The 20,917-nt window shown below is 47.5% G+C and overlaps 1 protein-coding gene across 2 annotated transcripts in view; it reads right to left on the reverse strand.

The window, feature by feature from the left end:
* The window catches only part of adamts17 (ADAM metallopeptidase with thrombospondin type 1 motif, 17), an 823,747-nt gene that overhangs the window by 355,576 nt on the left and 447,254 nt on the right, over window positions 1-20,917 (reverse strand). For both annotated transcript variants that reach the window (XR_011587458.1, XM_070858706.1), the window contains exons 11-12: window positions 17,859-18,004; window positions 10,095-10,261 (exon numbers count right to left, since the gene is read on the reverse strand). Coding sequence is in view for 1 of the 2 variants with exons in the window: in XM_070858706.1 (XP_070714807.1) it covers window positions 10,095-10,261; window positions 17,859-18,004 (313 nt within the window). In the remaining variant the exon portion in view is untranslated. The remainder of the gene's footprint in view (window positions 1-10,094; window positions 10,262-17,858; window positions 18,005-20,917) is intronic.

Genomic DNA, 20,917 nt, shown 5'->3' on the forward strand with positions numbered 1-20,917 from the left:
ATCGGAGGGAAATATATGTGGAAACAATATAGGAACAGGAGCAGGCCATTCAGCCCCTCAAGCCTGTTCTGCCATTCAATCAGATCATGGCTGATCTGCACTTCAACTCCATTTGGCCACCTGTGATCCATATCGCTTGAAACCCATACCCCACTCTACTCCAGAAGTGCCAGCGTCACCAGGCATGACAAGAGTTGACTAAATTGATGAATAAGGCGTCCAGATCGCTCAGCAATGTAAGGAGGGTGACTGACAAGAATAAGTGAATCACGACTAGAGCAGGGATTATTAGCTCTGCCTTCGACTGTCACTAATGTGACTTCAAGTCAGCCTTGAACAGCTTCTTATCTCCTGCTGCTACTCCATGGAGAGTGGAATTATGACATTAACCATTATACTGCTGAGTTACTGAAGGAATTCACTGAATGGGAAGAACCGAGTTGCTGACCTCACCCACACTACATTTGCTATAGTATATGCACAGTGAGACACCTCCCAAACCAGCCAATTTATTCACCGTAGTTCTGGCCAGGAACACACTACATTGGATTGATACACAAAGTGTGCAGCTCCCTGAATGTATCACTGTTTTCCCTCTGCCCTCTCTCATAGCTCTTTTTCTAATTGCAGGACTACAACAACAACTTGTATTTATATAGCGCTTTTAATGTGGTGCAACAGCTTAAGGCGCTTCACATGACTATTATGAGATAAAAATTTGACACCGAGCCACATAAGTAGAAATTAGCGCAGGTGACCAAAAGCTTGGTCAAAGAGATATGTTTTAAGGAGCGTCTTGAAGGAGGAAAGAAAGGTAGGGAGGCAGAGGAGTTTAGGGAGGGAGTTCCAGAGCTTGGGACCAGGCAACAGAAGGCATGGCCACCAAAGGTTGAGCGATTACAATCAGGGATGCTCAGGAGGGCAGAATTAGAGGAGCGCAGATATCTCGGGGGGTTGTGGGGCTGGAGGAGATTACCGAGATAGGGAGGGGCGAGGCCATGGAGGGATTTGAAAATAAGGATGAGAATTTTGAAATCGAGTTGATGCTTAATTGGAAGCCATTGTGGGTCAGCAAGCACAGGGGTGATGGATGAGCGGGACTTGGTGCGAGTTAGGACATGGGCTGTGGAGTTTTGGATCACCTCTAGTTTACGTAGGGTAGAATGTGGGAGGCCAGCCAGAAGTGCATTGGAATAGTCAAGTCCAGAGGTAACAAAGGCATGGATGAGGGCTTCAGCAGCAGATGAGTTGAGGCAGGGGCGGAGACGGGCGATGCTACGGGGATGGAAATAGGCGGTCTTAGTTATGCTGCGGATATGTGGTCGAAAGCTCATTTCAGGGTCAGATGTGACACCAAGGTTGCGAACAGTCTGGTTCAGCCTCAGACAGAAATTGGGGCGAGGGATGGAGTCAGTGGCTAGGGAACGGAGTTTGTGGCAGGGACCGAAAACAATGGCTTCGGTCTTCCCAATATTCAACTAGAGAAAATTTCTGCTCATCCAGTACTGCATGTCGGACAAGCAGTCTGACAATTTAGAGACTGTGGAGGGGTCGAGAGAAGTGGGGGTGAGGAAGAGCTGGATGTCGTCAACGAATATGTGAAAACTGACACCGTGCTTTTGGATGATGTCACCAAGGGGCAACATGCAGATGAGAAATAGGAGGGGCGCAAAGATAGATCCTTGGAGGACACCAGAGGTAACGATGCGGGGGCTGGAAGAGAAGCTGTTACAGGTGATTCTCTGGCTACGATTAGATAGATAAGAACTAAGACTAAGACAAGAGGATGGAGCAATTTGCATTGGGGTAGGGCCATTGAAATACAGACTCCTAACCTTGTTTGAAGAGGCCACTTGCATTTTACTGTTATTGGATGGGAAACTGTAAAGGGGGATTGGAGATGTCAGAATTGAAGGTCACTGTGTAGCGGATGGCTAGTGAGGTACAATGGCAAGGTCAGCAATACACAAGAATAATGAAGAAAAGTGTTGGAGAAAGCAACTCAAAGATAGAGGCCAACCCAGCAAAACCAATCAATGCATGGGAGGAAAAGCTGCAAAGGGAACGTGAAAATACAAGATAAATCATACAGACAAGATCTTCATTAAGCCAACTGTTTCCCTTTAAGAGGCATTAGGATGATGTTTGTGATAAACTGACCTTGGCCACATCCGCCTCTCCACGTCACAAAAACAGGTTGCCACAGAGCTGTGCCATCTGGCACACGATGATCTGTACACACCTGGATCGCTGGCACCTCTTCCGACAGGAGTGAAGGTTGCAACAGCAGGAAGCTTTTCGGCTGCTCCATCCTTCCAGGGAACCCACGGAATCAGCCACTACACCAGGCAGTTAGCGGTGCCCACATGCATCAGTCTGCGGTGCTCACGTGCATCAGTCTGCGGTGCCCACGTGCATCGGTCTGCGGTGCCCACGTGCAGCAGTCTGCGGTGCCCACATGCATCAGTCTGCGGTGCCCACATGAATCAGCCACTACACCAGGCAGTCTGCGGTGCCACATGCATCAGGGAAGTGGCAACCGCTGTGTGTTCAAAGGTCAACACCTTCAGCACTTTCCTTGAGGAAAAAGGGGCATGAGTTGGACCGGGTGTGCAGCTTTCACCGTGTGGCAGAGTTCCTTTGGATGCAATGATTTGCACATGGAACCCACGTGGGCATCAGGGCTCTTCATACCAACCCTACTATCTGCATGAATAGAATAGGTTCACCAATCAATTAAGGTTGAGGTGGTCTCTGACCATGGAACCATTATGCACATCTGTCGCCGTTGTGCAGGAAGTAGCCAAGATGTCTTCTGTGCCGGGCAGTCCACCATGCTCATGTTGCTGGAAGGAGAGGAAACATTGGGTGAACAGCTCTTCGGAGACCGGGTTCACTCTCTGCATCCATGGCTGCAGACTCCCCAACCTCAGCAGATATCCTTGACCGGGACACCTCCGCCTCTGCTTGCTGTTTCTCAGCTGCCACCTCCACTTCTGAGAAAAACATATAATGCAGTTTAGTGTGCGAAAGGGAAGTGATTGTGAAAGGTGAGCTCCTAGAGAATGGAGCAGTTCCTGACGTAGGTTTGTGCCACACAGAATAGGACCCCGAAGAAAGGTGGCCAATTTAGCAGTGAAATCAGAAAGCACTTTTTCACCCAAAGGGTACTAGGAATCTGGAACTCTCGCTCCAAAATACTGTGGATGCCGGGGGTCAAGTGAGACTGAGATTGATCATTTTGTTGGGTAACAGTATCAAGGGATAGGCAGAAAATGCGGGTAAATGGAGTTGAGAGTCAGATCAGCCGTGATGTAATCAAATGGTGGAACAGCTGGAGGGGCTTGACTGGCCGCTTCCTGTTCCTTGAGAGAAGCAAATTCACCTTCCTCCAGATACCAGCGCACTTCTTCCTCAATTGTAGCCAGGAGTGAGGAAGCTGGGCAAGCTCCTGTAATGCAGCAGGTATTTGTGTTTTTACTGGAGAGTGCCTTTCAGCGCCAAATAGGGACACCTTCCTGTGCTGCATCTCCTTCAACAACAACAACCTGTGTTTATATAGCACCTTTAACGTGGTGAAACATCTCAAGACGCTTCACAGGAGTATTATGTGATAGAAATTTGACATCGAGCCACACAAGTAGAAATTAGCGGAGATGACCAAAAACTTGATCAAAGAGGTAGGCTTTAAGGAGTGTCTTGAAGGAGGAAAGAGAGGTAGAGAGGCAGAGAGGTTTAGGCAGGAAGTTCCAGAGGTTGGGGCCCAGGCAACAGAAGGCACGGCCACCAATGATTGAGCGATGATAATCAGACATGCTCAGCAAGATCGCCAATACTTCAGCATCAAAGTAATCAACAATTCTCTGCTGCGCCACAAATCAGTTCACTTTTCTACCAACACCACACCTTCCCCTTCAATGGGGAGCTGCAGCCCTTTAAGAGCTGTTGCAATACCATAGTGAACATTCCCCAGCCAATTGTGTTTAGGCCAAGCTCCTGTGTCTGTAGCCTGTTCCAAATAGGAGGTGAGCTTTATATTACAAAAGTTCACTGCAGTCTCCCCCCTTCCCTGCCAACCCCACGCCCCCGCAAACAATGCACGGATACAGTACCTCATCTCTCTCATCTGGAAGGAGGAGAGCATGCCGGGAGATCTCAGGGTTGCAGTGATCGTGACCATCTTTTAAAAAGGGGACAAGTCCGACTGCGGCAACTACAGAGGAATCTCCCTGTTATCAGCCACTGGGAAAGTTGTCGCTAGTGTCCTCCTCAACTGTCATCTCCTGTGCCGAGGAGCTCCTCCCGGAGCCACAGTGTGGATTTTGTCCCCTACGGGGCACAACGGACATGATTTTTACGGCGCGACAGCTGCAAGAAAAATGCAGGGAACAGCACCAACCCTTGTACATGGCCTTCTTTGACCTTACAAAAGCCTTTCTCACTGTCAACCGCGAGGGACGATGGAGCGTCCTTCTCCATTTCGGCTGCCCTCAAAAGTTCGTCACCATCCTCCGCCTGCTCCACGACGACATGCAAGCCGTGATCCTGACCAACGGATCAATCCACGGCCGGACCGGGGTCAAACAGGGCTGCATCATTGCACCAACCCTCGTCTCGAAACAATATATGCAGATGTGCCTTCAGCATGGGCATATATAACATCAATGTTTACAAAACTGAAGTGAGGAAATGATCCTTTTAGCATTGTACTGGCTGCCTGTACCCATGTCCTGGTTGGGAACCACTCTATAGCTAACTCTGGCCCATCGCATGAAATTGCTGGGTAATACTTTACGTGTAATGTTATAGCTGAGGAATGTCTTCAGCCACTTCAAAAACAAGTTCAGTAATTACAGCATCTTAAACATGTCTCACCTGTAAATGTGGAAATGAATTGTTGGCAAGGGAATCCGGAGCCAGTTTCTGCCCCTTTTTGCCGATTTCTGAACCTGGGACGTGGATGTTGTCTGGGGGCAGAGGTGAGGAACATGGACCCTGGTTTGTTTACCAGTTTCACCTGGCCGATAGGTTCAACAGTCGAGGGTTCTCTCAGAGGGTGGTGCTCACAAGGAATATTTGATTTGGCATGGAACAGTGTCCTGAAGTAAGAGAGTCCCAGAGTGTAGGACCCCCATGGTAAGATGCAATATGGCACGTCCAGCATGGAGATCTTTAATTAATCTGTTCACGTCATTCGCAATGAAACAAGGCTCAGTTAATTAGTTGACTTGTCACATGTTATTCACTGAAAAATAAATCTCTTGCAATGCTGGATGTAAATTGTGAGTTGTGATTCATCATTTCTCCACACATAGCAAAATAGGGCCAAAAGTTATATTCTCCTGATAAATCAGGCCAGAAAGCCATTTGCTAAATCTGAGAGCAGCCAAATGGAGCATAATAGCCCCTCTCTTTCCTGAACAGCCCTGCATTCCTGTGGAGAAAGGGATTGAGGGGTGAGAGAGACAGGGTACAGCATGCTTTGAACTCTGCGACTGCCTCGTTTCACCACAATGGTCTCTCCCACTTCTGTGCGTTCCAATGTAAATCGAGCAGATGACTGAGGTTAACAGAAAATGAGTTCTAGTAAGGGTGGGGTTGGCCTGGGAGGAACCCAGGCCAGCACCAGTTATGTTAAGTTAGGCCAATTTCAATAGCACTGTGGGGAGAGTCAAATTCAAAATGCTAGCGTACCTGATTTCTCTGCTTTGACTGAATAAGAGCCAAGTCCAAATCTCTCTCGATTTGGCTGCACTCGAGCTTTTTAAACATGTTATTGTGCAGAGTCAAGGCTGGAAACTCCACCGGCCAACTTTCCAGTTTTGACGAGCTTTAAAAGCAAACAACCGGCCAGTTTGCAACATAGCCCAGTATTCATTTTCATCGCTAATCCTTCATAAGGCCAGTCAACGATGAGAGAATTCCGTTCAGTCAATGGAAGTTCCGACTCTGGCAGGGACAGACGAGCGAACAACTGCATTAGAATGTTCCAAATATTTCTCTGTAACTTTGCCTACTAGATTCTTGCTATCAGATTGTATCTACTCATACTTTTGCCAGTGCTAAAGTTTAGTTCCTGATCAGGTGCTGTATTTCATGCAGAATGACACAGAATATACAGCACAGAATGAGGCCGTTCAGCCCAACAGGCCAAAGCTGGTTATTTTGTTGCACAACTCAATTTCCATTGGTTAATGTTTAAGTGGTTCATTTTAAGGAAGTAATTTTTACCTTCACACCTGGACAGCCAAATGCAGATCAGTTGTTCGTTCCCGAAACACACAATTTTAATTTCCATTGATTTCACAAGCGCTGAAAGTGAAAATTATACACCCCCCGCCAACCCCACCCCACCCCCCCTGCCCACCCTGTGTTAAGTGAAACTTAATTTAGTGGAGTTTCTAGGAAAGAACTACTTGGCAAGCGAGCGATCACCTTGAAACCATTTCGCAGGCCTGTACAGACTGTGCGGATTCTGGCTGTTGGTCCTATGCTTCCACATTGGCAGCTCTCTCACTCTGTTCCAACTGAGTGAGAAACACTCAGACTTTCTTCCCAGCTCATGAAAAGTTTACACATAACAAGATCTTTTTCTGATGTCTGACTTTTAACATTTCGGTTGGAAAAATAGTGTCAGGAAAAAAAATAAACATGGAATTTCCATCGCGAGTTGCGCGTCACAGATCAGTCGTGTTTGCACACGTGTGTTTTAGGACTTTTAAAAAAGATGGAGTGTTGAGCCCAGTTTGCTTGGTTCGATGTGAAACTTGGAGAGGAAATTAAACAAACAGGACGAAAATCTCCCGGGCAACTCATTCCTCACTGTTTCCTCTTGCTCACTGCTAAGAGAGCTTTTGAAGCTATTTCTTCAGTGCTAGCAATATCAGCGCTGCTTTGTAACCCGAACCACACACTGCACATGTTCCATGCCCCAACTGTTGCGGTGTGACAGGAGAGCGGCTGGTGAATGCACTGAGAATCAGCTCCACTACAGACAGGCCTGCAGACCCCAGGGCCAATCTTAACTCCCGGTGGGAATGTGGCCCAATCCTGTGCGAGAGTCTTCATCGTAAGCACGGTGGATTTTAACCGCCGGGCCTCAATGGGTGTTCGCTCGTTTCGGCAGAGAGCAGCAGCTGGCTGATTTGGGTGGGCGACCACGAGACAGATTGGCGCTCGCTGGCTCCGTCCACTGTCTAAACCAGCGCCGTCAAAATGGCAAATCGGCGGGCACTGAGCCGGAAATGGAGCCGCTCCCCTGCTCCTTTCCCACCAATTGGGCAGAGTTAAAATTGTCCTCCAATCAGGGTACAGTTCTCTCTACGCTCAGGTAAAGGGACTGAGTTACTGAGTGAGAGAGAGGGAGAGAGTGAGTGAATCAGTGAATGAATGACTGAGAACATGTGAGTGAGTGAGAGAATGAGACTGAGAGAGTGAGAGTGAGAGTGAGAGTGAGAGGGAGAGAGTGAGTGAATGAGAGAGAATGAATGAGAGCGAATGACTGAGAATGTGTGAGTGAGTGGCAGAATGAGAGACAGAGAGTGAGAGTGAGTGAGAGAGAGGGAGAGAGGGAGTGAATCAGTGAAAGTGAATGAGAGAGGGAATGACTGAGAACATATGAGTGAGTGAGTGCGGGAATGAGAGACTGAGAGAGTGAGACTGAGTAAGCAAGTGAATAAATCAGTGAAAGAGTGTGAGTCAGTGAGTGAATGAATGCGGGAGTGTGTCACTGAGTGATTAGGGAGAGTGAGTGTGAGTCAGTGAGTCAGTGATAATATGAGTTGTAGTGCAGAGGATTGTAGCGTGTAGCGGATTTTGAGCTCAGCCCTAGCCTGCTCACACACCCTCTCGCAGTCATAGCTGAGGTGGGAGGAGAATATGTAAATACCACTTGTCTACTCAGATATTGTACAAGCCCTCACTGCAGTGAAAGCACAAAAAGCTAGTTTCTGAGTTATCATACGACTCATACACTGAAATAACCTTTCAAAACTTAAAACCATTACCATTGCTTGATGTCATTTTTCTTGTGTTATCACTCACTTCTCATTTTGTCAATTATTTTTATATTACTTACTGCAAACCTGCCTTCTCACAATTGTGCGTTTGCGGATTTAACACCAGATTAAGTCGGTAGTACAGGCAACTCTTGATTATCCGTACACGGATCCAACGGAAAACCGCTGTAACGGGATTTAAAATTCTGTTGCTAACAAATGAAAAGACAGCCCCAAATAATTTGGAAAAATCTCCTTCCAAATACTGTGCTCATTTGTATTTGCTCATTCTCTCTCTCACACTCACCATAAAAATCACCCTCCCCTGCTCTTGCTTTGCTGGTGTGTGTATGTGTGCGCGCTGCTGCAGCCGCTGTCTCTCGCGGCCGCCGCTGACGTTGGGCACGAGGGCAGTGCCAGCACTAGGTTCCAGGCACAGAACCTGTACATGCATGCTAATAATGTCCATCTTTTGTTACTTTTTGTAGCTGATTGTATTGATTCATTAAAGTTTTAACTTATAAATGCAAACTTACCCTAACGATTGTATTTCTTCATTAACGTTTTAACTTTAAAATGTAGACTCACCCTAACAGAAAAATCGTTTACCCGGAATAGCCCAATCCCTGTGGTACCCGGAGTTGCCTGTATTCAATATCATTTTCTAATAAAATGTAGGGGCGCCAAATTGAACCTTTACACGAGGCCCCGCCAACAAACACCACCCATGAGGGTTCCCTGCAAGCGACGGCAGCATCAGTGGGCGGGAGGTGGGCTGGAAGCCGAGTTCCAAGGGTGGGTTTTTCATTGCTGCTGTGCTGTGTCACATACCGTTATGTCAAGTTATGTTCTGCTCACAGCGCCCCTTACAGGTGCTATACCTTTGACATGTTGCAGACAAGCACTAATTTTAATATGTAACAGTACATATATTATACAATTAGCAACTGGATGACTAGTTTGGGTCAGTTGGCACTCTTACCTCTGACTCAGAAGGTTGTGGGTTCAAGTCCACTCCAGGACTTAAGCATTCCATCGAGGCTGGCACTTCACTGCAGGACAGAGTGAGTGCCACATTGTCCGAAATGCCAATTTTTGGACAAGACGTTAAGGTGAGAACTAGTCTGCTTGCTCAAGTTGATTAAAAGATCCCATGGTACTATTCAAAAAGGGAGAGGGGAGTTTTCCCAATATCCTGACCAATATGTATCCCTCGAACAACATCACCAAAACAGAATACCTGGTCATTTGTCTCATTACTGTTTGTAGGTTTGTAGGTCCTTGCTGCGTACACATTAGTCACTGCATTTGCCTACAAACCAACAGTGGCCCAAATGTACTTCATTGTCTGTGAAGCCTGTTGGGGCTAAGATGCAATTTAATGCAAGTCACTGGGCTAGAAATTCGCTGGACAGCGCCCCTCGCGAGGGTTAGAACGGGGCGCTAAAGGATTGGCAGCTGCGAGCGCCGGCATTTGCTTGGCAATTTCAGCGTGCCGGTACCGGTGGTGCAGAGTATCGCCCAGGAGCGTGGCGCCGGTGTGCAACACCCCCGGTATCCACCCGCTTTCAAAATCTGGTCCACGCGGCACCCATAGCGCCCCCTAGTGACCCCGCCAGGGAACGCTGGCATGCAGAGCTGTCCCGGCTGCAGTGAGGGAACGAGTGACTGCACGAGGTAAGTGTGATTGGTTTTGTCCTTTTTGCGATTTAACTTCATTTGGGGCGAGTAACATATATGGGATGTTTTTTGTGGATTTTTTGAGCAGGGAGGCCTCTCTTAGGGCGCTACGAAGCCGGCTCCTTAGCTCGGAATATTCAGTTGCTCAGCTGGTCTAATGCCCCAAGAGAAGTGTGGAACACCTCTCTTTGTGCCCGCCCCACTGTCGGGGCACAGCTGCTGAATTTTTAGGTACCGACACAAACCATTTCCCGGTGCTAAATTTATCCGCCGCCTGACATTACCGCCTCAAACCAGTTTACAGAAGGAAGGAACTGAAAAGAAAAACAGTACAGCCTTTAGTCGGCACTTTGTCAATAATCGTTCTGTCTTGCAATGGGCCTTACTCAACAAACCAACAGTTTAACATCTGCTCACCGTCATTGAGGACAGATGTCCAGTGCTTTTTCTTCTGATGACCTTGCCTGTCCTGGGACTGACACTGTTGTTCTCTGAAACTGGGCAGGCCCTTAGTGCAGGGCAGCTTCTCACAGACTTTGTGTTCCACGCTGGCTCCCTGGCAGTTGGTCCCTCCTGGCCCTGGGCTGGGAAGTACAGGTGCAAAGTATCACCATGCTGGTTAGTTGCTCGACACGCATAGATTATCGTGGACCGTTCCTTCCCCTGGTCCCTTTATGTTAAACCAGCTGCTACACATTTTAGAAACAAGTCTGCAAATAGAATAAACTGATTTCAAAGCTTCTCAATGACTCCCCAGCAATCAACAACTAATATATTTCTTCAATTCTTAGCAGGTTTAACTATTTGGTATTCTGCACGATTTGAGGAACTTCAGATCTGCGGGTTAATTTACAGCAGATGGCAAACTTTGACACACCTGAGCTGACACATCCATTCTCCTCTGCTAGTCACTTGGCTCAAATTTCATCTTCATAAAACTAAAACAAAACACAACTGAACAGATATAGACGGTACCAAAGGGAAGTAGGCAAAGCTCACAGTGAAACGCTACGAAGGATATATGACAACAACTAAATAATTAGCAGTCGGTGAAAGCTACCACTAAAAAGAGATGGGGAGTGAGAGAAACTGCTGAAGTATTGTTGAAAATCCTTCAGGAAACACTGAGATACAAAACTCACCAATGGAAATAAGGATCGTAGCACAATAAAGACATGACAAATTTACAATATCATTGATTAAGCTTACCTATACAATCGCACATTCTGCAGCAATGCCTGCAACATGATTTTCCACTGGAGACCCTTGCCGATGTCGAGGCCTGGGGATCAGCCTTAACAGTGTCAGCTGCCAAGACTCAACAAGGAGCAGGCCAAGTCCCCAGCACGCATCTGCATCTGCAATTTCCGAATATCATCAATGATGAATAATCAGACTGGCCATTCACAAAGTGCGCTGGGACTTGCTGTGTACCAGCCCGCTTCACTCTTGCATCCCGCTATTCTGCAGATTATGCAATCGGATTTTTTATGTCAGCGTGAAAAGGCAGTCAGGGCTGTGGGTTAACATCTCCCTCCAACAATGCAGTACTGCACTGAAGCCTGGGCCTACGGTGGAGCTTGAACCAACAACCTTCAGATTCAGGACACAAATGCAGTCACTGAGCGATCCTGACACTAGGAATAATGTGAATGCTTGGATTAGCACATTCATTCTTGTATTCTATCTTTTTCTAAACACGCTCACAAAAATAGACAACTCAACTCAATGCATGTTCTTCAAGGTGGCCTGCTTCACAACGAATGCACAACTGAACAGTCAATCAGAACAAACTTGCAATAATCTACTGAATCACTTGTTCATTGATCGAATAGTCAAGCGAGCAGTATGCTTAATAAAGTCCAGGCCAACATCCCCAACATTGAAGCACTGACCACACTCGGTCAGCTCCACTGGGCAGGCCACATAGTTTGCATGCCAGACACAAGACTCCCAGAACAAGTGCTCTACTCGGAACTCCTTCATGGCAAACGAGTCAAAGGTGGACAGCGGAAACGTTACAAGGACACCCTCAAAGTCTCCCTGATAAAGTGCAACATCTCCACTGACACCTGGGAGTCCCTGGCCAAACTGTCCTAAATGGAGAAAGTGCATCCGGGAGGGCGCTGAGCATCTCGAGTCTCATTGCCGAGAGCATGCAGAAATCAAGCGCAGGCAGCGGAAAGAGCATGCGGCAAACCAGTCCCACCCACCCCTTCCCTCAACGACTATCTGTTCCACCTGTGACAGGGATTGTGGCTCTCGTATTGGACTGTTCAGCCACCTAAGGACTCAGGCTAAGAGTGGAAGCAAGTCTTCCTCGATTCCAAGGGACTGCCTATGATGATGATAACTTATAAAGCTGGATTTTCCTGATCTGTGAACGTACTGTTGACAGTGAATGTGTTGGAACTGTTCGCCAAACACTCCGTGTTGCATCTCTGAAAACCTATCCAATTTTTCTCAGTGCACATTCATTACAGATTCAGGTGGGCTTTGAGTGCTGGTAGCGTTCTCTCATCATCTTAGGCAGTCCCTCGGAATCAAGGAAGACTTGCATCCACTCTAAAAATGAGTCCTTAGGTGGTTGAACAATCCAACATGGGAATTACAGTCTCTGTCACAGGTGGGACAGATAGTCGTTGAGGGAAAGGGTGGGTGGGGAGTCTGGTTTGCCGCACGCTCCTTCCGCTGCCTGCGCTTGATTTCCGCATGCCCTCGGCGATGAGACTCGAGGTACTCAGCGCCCTCCCTATATGCGCTTCCTCCACTCAGGTGTCGATGGGGATGTTGCACTTTATCAGGGAGGCTTTGAGGGTGTTCTTGTAATGTTTCCTCTGCCCACCTGAGGCTCGTTTGCTGTGAAGGAGTTCCGAGCAGAGCGCTTGCTTTGGGAGTCTCGTGTCAGGCATGCGAACAATGTGGCCCGCCCAACGGAGCTGGTCGAGTGTGGTCAGTGCTTCAATTCTGGGGATGTTGTCCTGATCGAAGACGCTAACGTTGGTGCGCCTGTCCTCCCAGGGGATTTGCAGGATTTGCGGAGGCAACGTTGGTGGTATTTCTCCAGCGATTTGAGGTGTCTACTGTATATGGTCCAGGTCTCTGAGCCATACTCCGATGTTGGGGGAGTCCAGAACCAGGGGTCACAGTTTGAGGATAAGGGGTAAGCCATCTTGGAACGAGATGAGGAGAAACTTTTTCACCCAGAGAATTGTGAACCTGTGGAATTCTCTACCACAGAAAGTTGTTGAGTCCAGTTCGTTGGATATATTCAAAAGGGAGTTAGATGTGGCCCTTACGGCTAAAGGGATCAAGGGGTATGGAGAGAAAACAGGAGTCGGGTATTGAAGTGCATGATCAGTCATGATCATATTGAATGGTGGTGCAGGCTCGAAGGGCCGAATGGCCTACTCCTGCACCTATTTTCTATGTTTCTATACAGAAGGGCGGATATCACTACAGCCCTGTAGACCATGAGCTTGGTGGCAGATTTGAGGGCCTGATCTTCAAACATTCTTTTCCTCAGGCGGCCGAAGGCTGCGCTGGTGCACTGGCGTCCTCTACATGTAGTTTGACTTGCGAGGTGGGTGGGGAATGCAATACTGCTTACATTACAACAATGACTTAATTGGCTGTGAAGTGCTTTGTGACACTCTGTAAATGCAAGTTAGTTTGTTCTTTCTTTGCCGCTGTAGTTGAAAAGGTCATTGCAGTCGTGTGGTGATGGTAACAAGGTGGCTCACGGCAATGTCTCAGGCTAGAGCTCCTGCAGGGCATTGAACCTCCAATTCAAAGACTCTTTAGTTGAACTATCAGTGTCTATAACCCTGTAAAGAAAGACACAGCTTTAATGCCCCAACGGAAGGAGGCCCATAGAGGGCATGATCTGAGCCTGAGGAAGGAGGTGGCATTGGCAGTGACTGCCACCTCATAGCCATTAAGAGGCCAATTTTGAAAGGATGCACAACAGTAGGCACTGAAGGGTTTTAATCAGTAATGGTTCGTTGACAGTGGCACTGACAATATATGTGAAGAATGATTTGAGTTAAGATAATTGTCAGTATCAACATTTTGACATGAGGGAGCGCTGCACTGTCGGAGGGGCAGTACTGAGGGAGCGCCGCACTGTCGGAGGGGCAGTACTGAGGGAGCGCCGCACTGTCGGAGGGGTAGTTCTGAGGGAGTGCCGCAATGTCAGAGTGGTAGTACTGAGGGAGCGCCGCAATGTCGGAGGGGTAGTTCTGAGGGAGCGCCGCACTGTCGGAGGGATAGTTCTGAGGGAGCACCGCACTGTCGGAGGGGCAGTACTGAGGGAGCGCCGCACTGTCGGAGGGGCAGTACTGAGGGAGCGCCGCACTGTCGGAGGGGCAGTACTGAGGGAGCGCTGCACTGTCGGAGGGGCAGAACTGAGGGAGCTCCGCACTGTCGGAGAGGCAGTACTGAGGGAACTATTGTCTGTGAAATACTTTGGGACATCCTGATGATGTCTGAAAGGCGCTATATAAATGTATTTTTTGTTTCTCTTTGGTTTCTCACACCCACTCTGGTTTTAAAAAGCCACTCAATATAAATGGAAGTTGTTTCTTTTCTTTTTTTGAACATGTCCGGATCTTTAAAAGTCTCTGGGTGCTGGATTTGAGCCCACGTGGTCCTTTCACTAGTCACATCTTCCATCTACAGGGGTTACTAGTCTCTGACCACCAGCACTGCACACTGCATGTCAATACTCATTCCTCATTCCCCCGCCAGCTGCTGCTTATTTATATTTTCGATTTCAAAATTCTCAGCCTTGTTTACAAATCCCTCCGTGGCCTCGCCCCTCCCTATCTCGGTAATCTCCTCCAGTCCCACAACCCCCCGAGATGTCTGCGCTCCTCTAATTCTGCCCCCTAGAGCATCCCTGATTATAATCGCTCCACCATCGGTGGCCGTGCCTTCAGCTGCCTGGGCCCCAAGCCTCTGGAATCCCTTCCTAAACCTCGCTGCCTCTCTATCTCCCTTTCCTGTTTCAAGATGCTCCTTAAAACCTACCTCTTTGACCAAGCTTTTGGTCACCTGCCGGAATTTCTCCTTTGTGGCTCGGTGTCAAATTTTTTATCTCATAATACTCCTGTGAAGCGCCTTGGGACGTCTCACTATGTTAAAGGCGCTATATAAACACAAGTTGTTGTTGTTACATAAAAGCAGTGCCGGGTGTCAGGACTGTTTGAGGAAGGGAGGGAAGTTTGGAGGTGGCCTCAGTTGTTGATACCTGTGTCACTCTCCAAGACACCCCGAGGTCCACTCTATCTCTGGCGCTCCAGTGCTTCAGTCACCGTTAAGTCTGGTCAGGCTCTGCAGTACAGTCCTGCACACGTTATCTAGGAGCGTCGGCGTGCTGCATGCTCCACAATTATGCTTTGGAAAGAGACTTCTTCATGGAACGGCCAAGAAGAGGAAGGTGAGAGAAAGGCATCAGGGGCTGGTTGGGGGGCCAGGGGTGGGGGGAGAAGGTGAGCAGCAGCAGCAAGAATAGGCTGCAGGGGAGAAGTGTTTGCCAGCAGCTCGAGACATTCACGGCCATTCCATTCTGGGCATTATCTCCGAAAAAACAACTCTCCTCACAAACCCAGTTGACAGTGTTCAAGGTAACAGTACCCCTGCCTATGCACCACGCCCACTATCTCTCTGTATTACCGTTCACAGACAGACTTCATTCATCACATATCACCACCGCCACTTCCAAATTCTTGGCAAAGCTGAGCGACAGAGACATCAACCTCACCAACTGATGAAAATGAATTCTAAAATGAATTCTAAAAATCGGATGCTCCTCCTAAGTATTATCTGAGACATTGGAATATGTGAACATAGCACCAGGAGGAGGCCATTCAGACCCTGTTCCACCTTTCAATGAGATCATGGCTGATCTGTACCTCAACTCCATTTACCCTTTCTCTTGATATTCTCACCTAACAAAATCTGTCGATCTCAGTCTTGAAACTTTCAATTGACCCCCAGAATCCACAGCCTTCTGGGGGAGAGAGTTCCAGATTTCCACTGGCCTTTCTGTGGAAAGTTGCTTCATGATTTCATTCCTAAGTTGCTTAGCTCTAATTTGAAAGTTAATATATCTCTCACCACCTGCCGCAGGCCCAGTCTGGCAGATATTTCCTTCAGGACTCGGCCAGCTCGGTCAGTAGTGGTGCTACTGAGCCACTCTTGGTGATGGACATTGAAGTCCCCCACCCAGAGTACATTCTGTGCCCTTGCTACTCTCAGTGCTTCTTCTAAGTGGTGTTCAACATGGAGGAGCACTGATTCACCAGCTGAGGGAGGGCGGTAGGTGGTAATCAGCAGGAGGTTTCCTTGCCGAGACTTCATGGAGTCAAGTGTCAATGTTGAGGACTCCCAGGGTAACTCCTTCCCGACTGTATACCACTGTGCCGCCACCTCTTATTAAAGATGAAATAGCAGCGCATTTGGAAAGCAGTGACAGGATCGGTCCAAGTCAGCATGGATTTATGAAAGGGAAATCATGCTTGACAAATCTTCTGGAATTTTTTGAGAATGTAACTAGTAGAGTGAACAAGGGAGAACCAGTGGATGTGGTGTATTTGGACTTTCAAAAGGCTTTTGACGAGGTCCCACACAAGAGATTGGTGAGCAAAATTAAAGCACATGGTATTGGGGACAATGTACTGACGTGGATAGAGAACTGGTTGGCAGACAGGAAGCAGAGAGTCAGGATAAACGGGTCCTTTTCAGAATGGCAGGCAGTGACTAGTGGGGTGCCGCAGGGCTCAGTGCTGGGACCCCAGCTCTTTACAATATACATTAATGATTTAGATGAAGGAATTGAGTGCAATAGCTCCAAGTTTGCAGATGACACTAAACAGGGTGGCGGTGTGAGCTGTGAGGAGGATGCTTAGAGGCTGCAGGGTGACTTGGACAGGTTAGGTGAGTGGGTAAATGCATGGCAAATGCAGTATAATGTGGATAAATGTGATGTTATCCACTTTGGGGGCAAAAACACGAAAGCAGAATATTATCTGAATGGCGGAAGATTAGGAAAAGGGGAGGTGCAACGAGACCTGGGTGTCATGGTTCATCAGTCATTGAAAGTTGGCATGCAGGTACAGCAGGCGGTGAAGAAGGCAAATGGTGTGTTGGCCTTCACAGCTGGGGGATTTGAGTATAGGAGCAAGGAGGTCTTACTGCAGTTGTATAGGGCCTTGGTGAGGCCTCACCTGGAATATTGTGTTCAGTTTTGGTCTCCTAATCTGAGGAAGGAGGTTCTTCCTTTTGAGGGAGTGCAGCGAAGGTTCACCAGACTGATTCCCAGGATGGCTGGTCTGACATATGAGGAGAGACTGGATCAACTGGGCCTTTATACACTGGAGTTTAGAAGGATGAGAGGGGATCTCATAGATATAAGATTCTGACAGAACTGGACAGGTTGGATGCGGGAAGAATGTTGGGGAAGTCCAGAACCAGGGGACACAGTCTTTGGATAAGGGGTAGGCCATTTAGGACTGAGATGAGGAGAAACTTCTTCACTCAGAGAGTTGTTAACCTATGGAATTCCCTACCGCAGAGAGTTGTGGAGGGCAGTTCATTGGATATATTCAAGAGGGAGTTAGATATGGCCCTTATGGCTAAAGGGATCAAGGGGTATGGAGAGAAAGTAGGAAAGGGGTACTGAGGGAATGATCAGCCATGATCTTATCGAATGGTGGTGCAGGCTCGAAGGGCCGAATGGCCTACTCCTGCACCTATTTTCTAGTTTCTATGTTTCTATGTTAGCACATGCACTGCCTCTATCCCACGCATAGCACATGCACTGCCTCTATCCCACCAATGAAGGCCAGAGCCACACAGGGACTAAGGGAATCCAGAAATGGAATTCAAAATGAATTTATAACCAAAAGTTCTTTGGATAAAATGGGTTCAACCTTGAACAATGTGTGCGCTCTTACCACGAGCTTTCTCACATCTTACGATCCCTGTTAATTTTTACTAAATGTTTGATATAAGAAACTTTCTTCCTCTAATGTTTGTAATTGTTTTGATTATTAAATCATCACTACCTTGCGATCCTGGTTACCACATACACTCTGCCAAAGGCAGGCACCTCCTATTGAGGCTGCACAGCAATAACTCACAGCCCATTTTACAGTCGAACATGTCAAAATCACTTACGGGGGATTGTCGCATTTTCTTTGTCGAAACCTGGCTCCAGTTCCACATGTCCGGCTGCACATACTCCATTGACTCCACGTGCTCCAGTCTCCATCCACGTGCTCCGGGATTGGGGTTTTTCTGACACACTCCCCTGCCCTGCACCACTTAAATCACAGCAAAAAGTATATATTAAAATCTGCAGCTTCACCAAATGCTACACCAAATACACTCTCTGCTCCTAACATAGCCCCTCGAGCCTGCTCTGCCATCCAATCAGATCACAGTCGATCTGAATCTCAACTCCATTTCCCGCCTTTACTCCATATACCTCGACACCCGGACCCAACAAAAATCTCTCTATTTCAGTTTTGAAAGCTCCAACTGTCCCCTAGCATGCAGCCTTTTGGGGGGAGAGTATCTAACAATGACTTGGACTTGAATGTTGGGGATATGATTAAGAAGTTTGCAGATGACACCAAAATAAGCTGTGTGGTTGAAAATGAAGAAAGCTGCGGACTGCAGGAAGATATCAATGAACTGGTTAGGTGGGCACAACAGTGGCAAATGGAATTCAATTCGGATAAGTGTGAGGTAACGCATTTGGGGAGGTCTAACAAGGCAAGGGAATACACATTAAATGGTACAATACTGAAAAGAGGAACAAAAGGATCTTGGAGTGCAGGCCAGGTAGATAAGGTGGTTAAGAAGGCATACGGTCGACGCATAGAATACAAGAGCAGGGAGGTTATGCTTCAACTGTATAAAACACTGGTTAGGCCACAGCTGGAGCACTGTGTGCAGTTCTGGTCACCGCATTACAGGAAAGATGTGATTGGACTGAAAAGGGTGCAGAGAACATTTACAAGAATGTTGCCGGGACTGGATAATTTTGGCTGAGGAAAGATTGGAAATGCTGGGTCCGTTTTCTTTGGAACAGAGGAGGCTGAGGGGAGACATGATTGAGGTGTATAAATTATGAGGGGCCTGTAAAGAGTGGATAGGAAGGGCCTGTTTCCCTTGGCAGAGGGGTCAACAACCAGGGGCATAGATTTAAAGTAATTGGGGGGAGATTTAGTGGAGATTTGAGGGGAAATTTCTTTACCCAGAGGGTGGTGGGGGTCTGGAACTCACTGCCTGAAAGGGTGGTAGAGGCAGAAGCCCTCACCACATTTAAAAAATACTTGGATGTGCACTTGAAGTGCCGTAACCTGCAGGGCGATGGACCGAGAGCTGGAAAGTGGAATTAGGCTGGGTAGCTGTTGGTCGGCCGGTGCGGACACGATGGGCAGAAATGGCCTCTTTCCGTGCTGTAAATTTCTAAGATTCTATGAAATGGTTTTAATATTTTAAACACCTCCATCATAGAAACATAGAAAATAGGTGCAGGAGTAGGCCATTCGGCCCTTCTAGCCTGCACCGCCATTCAATGAGTTCATGGCTGAACATGCAACTTCAGTATCCCATTCCTGCTTTCTCGCCATGCCCCTTGATCCCCCTAGTAGTAAGGACTTCATCTAACTCCTTTTTGAATATATTTAGTGAATTGGCCTCAACAACTTTCTGTGGTAAAGAATTCCACAGGTTCACCACTCTCTGGGTGAAGACGTTTCTCCTTATCTCGGTCCTAAATGGCTTACCCCTTATCCTTAGACTGTGACCCCTGGTTCTGGACTTCGCCAACATTGGGAACATTCTTCCTGCATCTAACCTGTCTAAACCCATCAGAATTTTAAACGTTTCTATGAGGTCCCCTCTCATTCTTCTGAACTCCAGTGAATACAAGCCCAATTGATCCAGTCTTTCTTGATAGGTCAGTCCCGCTATCCCGGTAATCAGTCTGGTGAACCTTCGCTGCACTCCCTCAATAGCAAGAATGTCCTTCCTCAGGTTAGGAGACCAAAACTTTACACAATACTCCAGGTGTGGCCTCAACAATGCCCTGTACAACTGGAGCAACACCTCCCTGCCCCTGTACTCAAATCCCCTCGCTATGAAGGCCAACATGCCATTTGCTTTCTTAACCGCCTGCTGTGCCTGCATGCCAACCTTCAATGACTGATGTACCATGACACCCAGGTCTCGTTGCACCTCCCCTTTTCCTAATCTGTCACCATTCAGATAATAGTCTGTCTCTCTGTTTTTACCACCAAAGTGGAGAACCTCACATTTATCCACATTATACTTCATCTGCCATGCATTTGCCCACTCACCTAACCTATCCAAGTCGCTCTGCAGCCTCATAGCATCCTCCTCGCAGCTCACACTGCCACCCAACTTAGTGTCATCCGCAAATTTGGAGATACTACATTTAATCCCCTCGTCTAAATCATTAATGTACAGTGTAAACAGCTGGGGCCCCAGCACAGAAACTTGTGGTACCCCACTAGTCACTGCCTGCCATTCTGAAAAGTCCCCATTTACTCCTACTCTTTGCTTCCTGTCTGACAACCAGTTCTCAATCCATGTCAGCACACTACCCCCAATCCCATGTGCTTTAACTTTGCACATTAATCTCTTGTGTGGGACCTTGTCGAAAGCCTTCTGAAAGTCCAAATATACCACATCAACTGGTTCTCCCTTGTCCACTTTACTGGAAACATCCTCAAAAAATTCCAGAAGATTTGTCAAGCATGATTTCCCTTTCACAAATCCATGCTGACTTGGACCTATCATGTCACCTCTTTCCAAATGCACTGCTATGACATCCTTAATAATTGATTCCCATTTTACCCACTACTGATGTCAGGCTGACCGGTCTATAATTCCTTGTTTTCTCTCTCCCTCCTTTTTTAAAAAGTGGGGTTACATTGGCTACCCTCCACTCGATAGGAACTAATCCAGAGTCAATGGAATGTTGGAAAATGACTGTCAATGCATCCGCTATTTCCAAGGCCACCTCCTTACGTACTCTGGGATGCAGTCCATCAGGCCCTGGGGATTTATCGGCCTTCAATCCCATCAATTTCCCCAACACAATTTCCCGACCAATAAGGATTTCCCTCAGTTCCTCCTCCTTACTAGACCCTCTGACCCCTTTTATATCCGGAAGGTTGTTTGTGTCCTCCTTAGTGAATACC

The sequence above is a fragment of the Pristiophorus japonicus genome, chromosome 17 (genome assembly GCF_044704955.1).
Source record: "Pristiophorus japonicus isolate sPriJap1 chromosome 17, sPriJap1.hap1, whole genome shotgun sequence".
NCBI classification, from domain to species: Eukaryota; Metazoa; Chordata; class Chondrichthyes; family Pristiophoridae; genus Pristiophorus; species Pristiophorus japonicus.